Source organism: Curcuma longa, chromosome 4 (genome assembly GCF_044706935.1).
Source record: "Curcuma longa cultivar G26 ecotype Majalengka, Jawa Barat chromosome 4, ITB_CL_G26_1.1, whole genome shotgun sequence".
NCBI classification, from domain to species: domain Eukaryota; kingdom Viridiplantae; phylum Streptophyta; class Magnoliopsida; order Zingiberales; family Zingiberaceae; genus Curcuma; species Curcuma longa.
This window is the reverse complement of record NC_133864.1, coordinates 13,015,531-13,026,302: the sequence shown is the minus strand read 5'-3', so window position 1 is coordinate 13,026,302 and position 10,772 is coordinate 13,015,531. Positions and strand designations below refer to the sequence as shown.

Sequence of the window (10,772 nt, the reverse complement as noted above, 5' to 3'; positions counted from 1 at the left end):
TCTTCCAAAATGACAAATGACTTTCCTAGACCTTTAAACACTCAACCAAATGTTAGAATGGAGGTCAAGATGGATATTGATATAATCACTCTACAAATTAAACTCAAGGAGTTAGAGAATGAAGAAGAAGAAAAGAGGCTAGTTGAGCTGGTTAGTGCTTGTTAAAATGGACAAAGGTTGAATCTCGAAAACCGAGGCAATTAGATTCCTCTTCAATGGAGTTAGAGAATGAAGAAGAAAAAGAAAATAGTATAGATGTGATATGTGTGCATACTTATACCTCATGGGAGCGGATTTTTTTTAAACTATTTCACTAGCAGGAGAAACGACACCCATGCCCTCCATATTCTGATTGAGGGGTTGCCATGTCTGGGTAGAGGAGCGCCACGTCGCCCCATGTTCCTCACATTCTGTCAACCATGTTGTCCGACGTTCTCTGTGTTCTTGTTGCTCGAGGCATTCGAGTGTATTAGATTCAAGATCTCAGAGTCGGGAGTTGGATGCTAAATGGTAGAGATTTCAAAGTCAAGAGTCAGACATGAAATGGTAGGGATCTCGAAGTCGAGAGTCGGGTGCTGAGTGAAAAGGATCTTGAAGTCGGGAGTTGGGCTCCTAGTGATAGGAATCTCGAAATCAGGAGTTGGACGTCAAATTTAGAGGAGTCAGGTCTGATTCAGGCCTGCCCTTACATTGGATGATCTCAAATTCAATTTGATTTGGTTGACTTACTTTGTTTGTGTTGACTTTTAACTTCCACCTCCTAAGCTCTCTTATCTGCCCCATCACGTGACCTTTGACTATCCTCCCATATCAAATAAAATTTCTAATTATCATTTTCTATGAATATTGATGTAAATTGTTTTCCTTAAGAAATAAACGATATTCATCTTGAGTGTTTGAATCCTCAAAATAGCTCTCATCTATCAAAACATATCAAACATCAAGTGTCACAATGGCAAGAAACATACTAGTGCCAAATTCTTGCTTTTAGCCATATATTATTAGGGTTCGAGGTCACAAGTTTTGCCCTTCCATCCTTGGCCATGCTAAAGTTAACTCAAAGATAATCTCATCTTTACTTGCTTGAATCGAGCTAAGAACAAACAAAGAACAGAGCACAAGGGAAATAACCATGCACAGAGAGAGAACTATCAATAGCAACAGCATGCCTCAGTCATTAAATTATCTGCTCATTAATTATTGTTCATCTTGCAATGCTGCAACTAACACTGATGCAAAGCAAAGCACAACAATCTCAACTGCGACAATAGCTTCTTGCCAAAACAATTATAAATATGGAAACTAAAGAATAAGAAAAATACAAGTTCAACGAGAGTAGTATCTGCACATATCTGAATAAATAAAGCTTGTAAAGGATGATCAAACTACAGCACACTGCTTTGCTTTGCTATGCAGTCTCTAGCAGTTGATGCCGCATTTCTGCACGTCAGGTCCAGATACTCGAGTGGTGAACGGATCGATACGGACCCATAACAAGGAAAAGATTGAAGCAAGGAGGATGGACCAAACAACGACGATCGTAGGTGTACGATTCTGCCTCCCCATAAGACCCTTGAGGAAGGGGTACAAGTGAACAATCACCCAGAAGGCGAAGAACAGCTTCCCAAAGAGAGGTCCCCAAGATTGATAGCCACTGTTTATTGCATAGGAGATCCCAGCAACGACCCCTACCAAGTTTACTATGAGAAGTGTGGTTGGTGGTATCAAAAGAGTGGTCCACTTGAACATGTAGAGCTCAGCAAAGTCTCCATCTTCATCTGACGCTTTGGATGTAACAGTGAAGTTGGTGTCGATACCGGCAAGAACTTTGAGAAGACCTTGGAAGACGGCAAAGAGATGAGCTGAAACACCACCAATGACCCAAAACTGTTCATTCCTCCACCATTCATCAATTCCAACACCACTCCACCTCATTTCCAGAATACCAGTGGCAAAAATGGAAATAAAGAGAGAAATGAACCAGATACTTGCAACATTACTAATCTGCAATTGAATAGAATGGGGTTAGCAGCCAGCTCAAAGTAACATGCTTGCAATTAATCAAGCTAATCTCTCAAGAATCCCAAAGAAATATCAGTTGAAAACTCTATCAGAACCTAATTAACTTTGTGGAAGCCCTTCAATAGTTTTTTCTTCAATTATGAAACTTCATCAGACTTTAATACCACTCTTGAAGTTACCCCAAAGCAGTGATAGTGTATGAATATTTAGCGTTTTCAAGAATTTAATAAGGGAAACTCCCATACCTGAGGTATAATGAATTTTCCTGTGAGTAAACAGATGGCCGGCAGAGTACAGTACAACAGGAGGGGAAGTGCAGTTAGCGGGTAAATGGTGGTATTGATGTATGCAAATCTTTCCAGGAACTTCAATCGTCCTCCATAACCATACCAAATAGGGCAGTGACGGCTGAAAAGAATCTCAACAGATCCCAAGGCCCATCGAAGCACTTGGTTCAGACGATCTGAAAGATTGATAGGAGCAGAACCTTTGAATGCTGGGCGCTTAGGCATGCAGTAGATTGACTTCCAACCACGAGCATGCATCTTGAATCCAGTGAGAATATCCTCTGTCACAGAACCATATATCCACCCGATCTGTAGCAAAAAGTAAGATTTCTACTAAATATCCACTGTCTTGATTCTAGGAAATGAATAATTAAGTAACCACATCCACAGAAGAATTTTGTAAAGCTATGTTCGTTTTTGTGTGGACAATCGTGAGGGGAAAAATAGATCCAAATAAATGCAACCGAATGGATATAGAAATCCTAATTTCTTGTGGGCCAAAACCTAATTAAACAGCAAATAATAAGAGTTTTTTGAACCCTATCCACTTTCATTGTTTTCAATCTTTTAAGGAAGACAAGACAGAATTGCATTCAATTGTCTGGTAATTTATTCATTTGACTGAAGCAATAAGATCCTTTGGACTCATTTAATTCAAGAAAGAAAAAAGTAAGCTTGTGCTAACCACTTGCCTAAATCTACAACACCTAAGTCACTCTAAAGTTTAAAGCAAATCTTGAAAATTATATTCAACTGTTTCATCCTGTAATCTTTGCATGCCAACGAGTTTTTAATCTAAAAACACAATCTCCTTTGCCATATCTTCAGCAGGAAACGACAAAAACGTGAATATGCAAGAAAAGGCAATAACGTGCGGATAGGATGAACACAGAATTTAATGTTTGAGAAATAACAATACAGTAAAAGTTTAGAGAAAATAATAGAAAATATTAAATTAACTTGGACATTTGCAAGGCTTGGTGATTTTTAGTCACTATCCATTTTAAGACCACCTTATGGATATGCTTAGGGTAAATAAGCACACTGCATACTGGCAGAAGACATCAGCAGTGGAGCAACACAACGATCTATCCACCAAAAGTTGTTTTTTTAGTCCACAATTGTTTCATCAAGTTCAACTTATTTATGGATTAGCAGGTTATCTCTAAAATGCTGCAATTCTATTATTAGAACATAGTCAGAATCATTCCATCCTAATAATCCCTCAAATGCCAACTGATGTTGTTGCCATTACCAAAAATCATGATTATCAAAAGGTTCAATTCAAATTATGAAATATTGTTGCAAGCCATCCAACAATGAGTTAAAGTAGGACAAATTATATTGAAGATGGAAACATTGTTTCACGTCAAGTTCCACTTATTTGTGGATAATCATATTATACTCCGAATTCAATACATCCTAATAATCCCCTAGAGTGTTTTCTGAAGGTTTATCTCAATTGCAAACCGAGGTTATAGCTGCTTCTATTTAACTCTGAATGCTTGTGTTAAATGGACCACGTACAGAACAATGTGAGAGAAAGAATAGTGACTGGAAATGGAAAACAAAATAATAGAAATAATAATAAGAGTACGGAAAGTATCTATTTGAATACCTCACTTCCCCATTCTGTCTTATCCTCATAACCACAGCTGATAACATGTATTGCTTCTTTCAAAAGAGACTCAGGAGTTGCAGACTGAGGAACGCCACCATGTTCCATCAACGTCGAGGCGACAAAGACAGCTGATTGGCCAAACCTTTTCTCCAAACTCATTTGTGACATGAGGAGTGACTTTTCATCATCAAAGCCAGCACCTGTTTATCCCCAAAAAGAGAATGAAAATTATACAATAGCAGATGAAAGATATCTCAATCATGATATAGATTTATGAATTCCTGTTAGCAGATAGAAGGCACCAGTGTATATTAAAATTCTAAAGAAGAATTACCTTCGACTCCCTCTTCTATATCTTCTAGATTAAATATTGGCACAGTATTATCCACATGCTTGCTTGACTTTTTCTTTTCTGAACTCTTCTTGCTTGATTTAGATTTCTTTTTACGTGAGTCTCCACAGCAAAAAGAAAAGAAACTTTTGCTTTTGTTCTTATTCTTGATAGGAGGTTCATAACCATACAAAGCAGTCCGGTTGAAGACACAACCTGTACCCACATAAACTGGACCTTGGATACCATCAAGACCTCTCAAGTTGATCTATAAGAAGCAAAGGAGAGCAAGAGTCAGTCCTAAGACAATGAGGAATACAGTAATGTCATGCTTAAGCAAATAGGGAAAGGAGCTAACAAGGTAATTCCTGTATTATAATTTGTGCACTTACATCGAAAAACACTGTATTACGATTAGCATATCGATCATTCCTGTCGATACCATCAAACCTCTGAGGAAATTGTACATAACAAACTTGCCTTCCAAGATTTGGATCCATAAGAAAGCACATTGACTCTCTCAGAGCCTTGCTGTTATTTATGTAGTGATCACAATCAAGATTCAACATGAATGGTCCATTGGTAAGGACTGCTGACACGCGTACCTATGGAGGAGATTATAGAGGTTAACAAAGGTCAAAATTGTACTTTACCATGAAAAATACTATTTACTTAATAATAGAAATATTGACTTCACAAACATATATTGAGCCATGAATTTATATACTTACAAGAGCATTCATAGCACCAGCCTTCTTATGATGTTGGAAACCTGGACGTTTCTCACGAGATACATAGACTAGTCGTGGCAGTTCATTACCTTCAGTGTCAAGCCCTCCACTATGACCTAAGAAAACCTGAAAAATATTCATGGAAGATGATTATCAAGAGCAATTATTTTTCAAGTTTAAACTTCAAATAACACTGCCGTGGCGGTTATTGCTTTTGTAGATATTAAAGCACCAATGAGACATGTCATGACTAATTTGAAATTATTAAACATATAATTATCAAAATGTTTGACAATATTCCACAAAAATTTCAGAAGTTCATTTTCTGAATTCCTTAGATGTCCTTGATAACAGAGATCTACAAACCTGGATCATTCCAGGATGATCTCTAGTATTGTTCCCAGGCCATGGTGTGCCATCCTGCATGATCCACCCTTCATCGGGAACTTTTTGTGCTTTTGCAACAAGTCCATTGACACGAATTTTAAATTCTTCATATTCCCTCTGTATTGAAGATTTTTTGATTAGAAGGCATAGAGAATTAGAGCATAAGTCAGTTAAAAGCTATGCAAGACCAGACCTTCATTGCTCTGCGATCTTTCACAAATGAAGGTTGAACCTTATCCTTGAGGTAATCAATCTTCTGTGAGAAGTACCATTCAGGAGCCCGAGGCTCGATACTGTATTTCTTACAGAAAGGGACCCATTTTCTTGCAAACTCTGATGTTTCAGATAGGGCTTCAAATGTGAGCATAGCAGCACCATCATCAGAGACATAGCAAGAAACCTTATCAACAGGGTAGTCTACAGCAAGGATTGATAACACAGTGTTGGCTGTGACTAGAGGAGGCTCTTTCAAAGGATCGACAGTACTGACAAAAATGTCAACAGCAGCCAGCTCAGATGGTTCTCCTTCTCTATCATATCTGTTTTATAAGTGAACAATTAGTCAATAACTGCTCTGAGCAATTAGACTACACAGAGTTTAGAACAATATAAATATTCAAAAAAAAAAAAAGTGAACTAGTTACCTTATTGCTAGTCTGTCCAGATAAGTTTCACGGTTTATAGGAAACCACTTGGGGAACTGATCCAATATCCAAGATATAGCAAACCATATCTCACATATTACAGATAATAACCATAAAATATAAGCATTGCGAACAGGATTTGTGATACGATAGTGGAGGAAAATACAGAGTATAACAAGACGTAACATGATAACCATTCTGTATGGATTTATCTTGGAAGAAGAAATTGGCACTTTCCTAGAAAGAGGCTGGCGGGCTTCATCATTCCTGCATCACAGAATTTGTTCACAGTTAAATGAGAATAAGTACAATTTAACCTAAGAAACAGAGTGAAGAAAATTTAGAATGGTTGTACATTTAACATGCACCTAGAAGATCTAAAGAGAAATTATTGATGTGCAAAGCCGAAAGTGTCATTTGAAGTAGTAAAGGAAGAAATATGTTATTGAACTTTTTAAGACCAAGAAAACAGCTACATCATTCCCAAGGTGTTTTGGACTGTTTTATAATGGCATCCGATGTAAACATTTTAGTTTTTACAATTTAAAGAAGACAGGGACATGTATAACGAAGTGCTCGTCTGCTAACCATTAGACAGTACAGCCAACATGTTCAAAAATATGCCCCTTAAATATATTGTAGTTGAATGAAAATTAGAATGTCAAGATAGAAGAAAACTATTCCATCAATCTTGTGACTATGTACAAACATGATTAGTAAGGCAAAATAACCTCACAAGTCCAATAAATCAAATAAATTTAACAAGATCATAAGGCAATCTAGGATCTTCTAAGACTGAATTATATTTTGATGAAAAAATTCATGTACTTAAAAATCAGTAAAGAACCACATGTATTTCCATAGAACATGTAGATAAATTGAATGTATGTTGGTCATAGTAAAAGTAATTAGGCAATCATGTCATCTTCAGAGACAGCAAGGAAATGATCGTTGAAGTGACTGATATTGCACTAGATAAAAAGGAATATTTTGCCTTTAACCTGGATATCATTATGCATTGATGACAACAAAACTTATAATGAATAGAAATTTTCTACCATACAAAATGTACTTATAATCAACAAAAAACAACAACAGACTGAAGTTCACCCAGTTAAACATTTTGATCTGAAATTAAAGGAATGAAAACAACAGACCACTAGTAAGTCTACTGTAAGAGAGGTAAAATCATAAAATGTTTTAACTGAAGAAGCATTAAAATGGAAACAACTCACAGTAAAGCATCATCCATATTATAATCAGTCGTTGCATCTATATCACCAGCTCCCCTGCCTTCAGAAGGAGGATGACTAGTACCATTGGTCATCGGCACATTTTTGTCCTGCTTCATCTTCCATCCATCAACTCTCTCTTTCCAAGCAACATTGCCAAATTCTCTAGATGTGTTAGCTGATCAGGAGAAAGGACAACAATTAGAACTTATTGACCAGCAATAAAATATACAAAGAAATATCATCTCGAAATTAATAAAAATTAGACCAAGTTTAAGCCACATACGTGATCGGAATGGTAGTGGATGAACCCGCTTTCCACCTGCTCCTGGGGACATCATATGATCAGGTGATTGTATCGGCAGTTCCCCTGAGAGCTGCAAAAAATAAATGGAAATATTTATCACAACTTCTCGCCCAAGGACACTGGAGATAATGATGCTAATGCTAAAATTAAACAAAAACTCATACCCCCTGGCTGTGAGCTAGCATGGGGATGTGGTTCCGAGGGATCTCTCCACTATCATACTTTGGCAGACCAATATCTTCTTCTCCTTGCTCATGCCAACCCAGCATGCGTTCAGCAATCTTTGACTTTTGGTCCTGATTTCCAGTTGGATAATTGAAATCACTCACATCATCACCATCAACGTCATCACCCAACTCTCCATGCAGTGGAGGGCTTCCTACACATAACAACAAAATAATTGAACTGACTGTGCTCACTTTGAAATGCATTTTGACATTGAAATGCCATTGAAGGAGATTAATTAAGACCCAAAGCATATTTAAGACATATAAACACAGAGCAATTCAGATCCAAAGCAAGACCTTTGTGCCTCTTGTACTTGGTCTTGCACTGGGGGCATGACTGTTTCCCATCCTTCCTCTCATACTCATAGCACGGCCTGCAGACAGGAAAACCACAAACATCACAGGCAACAAATGGATCGCCGTCCACCGTTGTGCCGACACCATCACCGCAAATCTGGCACACCTGGCCGCCAGAGTGCTTCACTGGTTTCTGCATTCAGTCGAAGATACATGGAGTATAAAAAAATACGATCCAAGAAGAAGATGTTCTGAACCTTAATACAGAAACTTAACTAAAAATAAGCCACATTTACAGCTCAAGGAACGACGGGAAAAAAAAAAGAGACTTTTTTCACGAGAACGAACATACCCCTTTCTCTCCTTCAGTCTCCATGACAATTTATCAATCCAAGTGCTATCTTTGAACAGATCCGCAAAACAAATAACTCAAATGTCAGCAGATCTTAGCTTAGAACACCGCATGGATTCTGGCCGACAATTTTCCCCTATCAAAACACCACATGGAATTCATTAATAAACTATGAAAAAAATACAGATCGATTGAATATAACCCACAATCTTTCTTCGGGCGAGCTGATTTATCTCGAGACCGACCCACTCGCATAAAAAACTAAACTTTCTACAAGAATGGGAAGAGAATCTCACCTCTAGAAGCGGATCGCTCCGAGCAGACACCAAATTGATCTCTCCAACCCTTCTCCTTCGAAACGAAAGAAAAGGGGAGTTGGAGGAGTGAGGAGAGAATCGCGCAATAAGAACCCAATTACCACCGACAGGTATTAAGATCAGAAACTGATTAAAAGAAAGAAATAGATGGCGAGGTGGGAGCAGATGAAAGCGACGCTTTAACTACGGAGCGCGATTACAATATGCTCAACATGAATGGGACGTTTCCGCTACTCCACCAGATTCCCAAGAGCTTCTCCGCAGAGATGGTGAAAGACAGCTCGCTGAGAGTGGGACGCGGAAGAGGACCGAGACGGTGAAGGGATCCCCTCCAAGGACGACTCGAAACGACGAAGGGACGCCTCTCTGCTTCTCTGACAGCTAGCAAGCTTGCGTCAATGATCCGTGAAATGCAAGTTGCGAGTCTAAGACGGAGTTGCAGGCGATCCCACACCCGAACAACCAGAAACAAGAGGAACACCCTTTGCGCTGCACCTTGACATCCATTGGTGGAAACGACGGAGTCCACTAGGGACCCAGGTCGTTCATCCAATGAAGAGGGACGGGAATGGGTTGATTTAGACCTCTCAACCGTATTCTTTCGTTAATCATTTCGCAATTAGTAGTAGTAATCGGCTACCGACACTTTTTTACTGTCATTCCAACCAATCATCATTGTCGGTGTGCGCACCTTCCTTCCCCGTCTGATCTGTGGGGTGATATCTCGGATGTGTTTTAATGCATTTTTAATGATGATTAAAGAAAAAATGAGAGAAAAAAAATGAAAAAGATGTTTTTTTACCTCAAATAATGTACATTTATCCTCTTCAATTCACCATTTGATCATATTGGAGCTTTCGAAATAGAATTGAATTGGCTACTACACGATAGATATTACTATAATAAATAAGGATCAAATCTTGAAGTCGAAAAAATATCTTCCCTTTAATGGTATTATAGTTTCTTGATTTACCTCCTTACAAATGATCGTAAGAGCGATCGTATGGGTCATTGGGTGATAGATTTCATCTTTTGCTATAACTATTTGATCATATTGGATTATTTACGGATCAACTTCAAGTTGTTTACAAATCGATTTCATCCCTAAATCGATTGAGCTTGGCGGGCGAGGAAAAAACTCATATTTTTTACTTTTTGAAAAACAAATTAACTTTTGAATCCTTTTGCTTTGAAATTCCTTGTTCGCCCTCCTCCGACTTCATCGATCAACTCCACTAAATCGCTTGCCTACCGCCCCTTCAACTTTCTCTCTATCAAAGTATTTCGATTTGCTTTAATTGGAGTTCTCCTCTTGTAACATCAAATTTGTCATCTCTCGAGCTCTAGAATTTATCTATAGCTATCCGATATGTAAGAAAAAAAAATCTTATTCTTCCCAATTCATCTGTATTATGATTTCATGTATATGTTAATTTTTTCTTATTTATCTTTTAAATTTCTTCCTTATGTCTTTAGTTGGCTCGTACTATACTAATTTCTAAAAATATATAAAAAGGGGGGAAAATATATATATATATATATATATATATATAGTTAGTTTTTTATTTCTTAATTTTATATTATTTTTCTTATTTTGTTTATATATATATTTTAAAAAATATATGTTTTTAAATTTGAGTCTGTCAATCCACATAGATTAAGTCGCCCTTGAGCAATCCAAACCAAACCAGCTAGTGAATCAACTATCTAACTGACTAATTAATAATTTTTAAATAAAAAATAATCATAAAAGTATTTTTTTTATATATTATCAAAATAACAACTCATTTGATGTCATCATATTTTTATTTTCAAAAATATCTTTATTTTTTAATATTATTGTAATAATTATGAAATTATAATTATTATAATATTGACATTTCAAATTAGATCTATATTAATAATAATATATCATAGCAGTATAACTATTATAATATAACAATTTTATTTCTAATAAATACTTATTAATGTTATATTATAACCATTATAAATTATAATTTTTATAATATAGATAGTT

At 36.9% G+C, this 10,772-nt stretch overlaps 1 protein-coding gene across 1 annotated transcript; it reads right to left on the bottom strand.

The window, feature by feature from the left end:
- Positions 1-1,153: 1,153 nt before the first annotated feature.
- LOC141826655 (putative cellulose synthase A catalytic subunit 8 [UDP-forming]) lies at positions 1,154-8,871 on the bottom strand. The gene is made up of 15 exons (XM_074713920.1): positions 8,735-8,871; positions 8,439-8,574; positions 8,087-8,279; positions 7,727-7,941; positions 7,542-7,632; positions 7,259-7,433; positions 6,024-6,290; positions 5,573-5,918; positions 5,359-5,496; positions 4,993-5,118; positions 4,654-4,866; positions 4,265-4,529; positions 3,928-4,130; positions 2,268-2,618; positions 1,154-2,004 (listed from the first exon to the last, which is right to left on the bottom strand). The coding sequence occupies exons 2-15, from the start codon at positions 8,460-8,462 to the stop codon at positions 1,420-1,422; spliced, it is 3,192 nt and encodes a 1,063-aa protein (XP_074570021.1). The 5' UTR covers positions 8,463-8,574; positions 8,735-8,871; the 3' UTR covers positions 1,154-1,419.
- Positions 8,872-10,772: the final 1,901 nt, after the last annotated feature.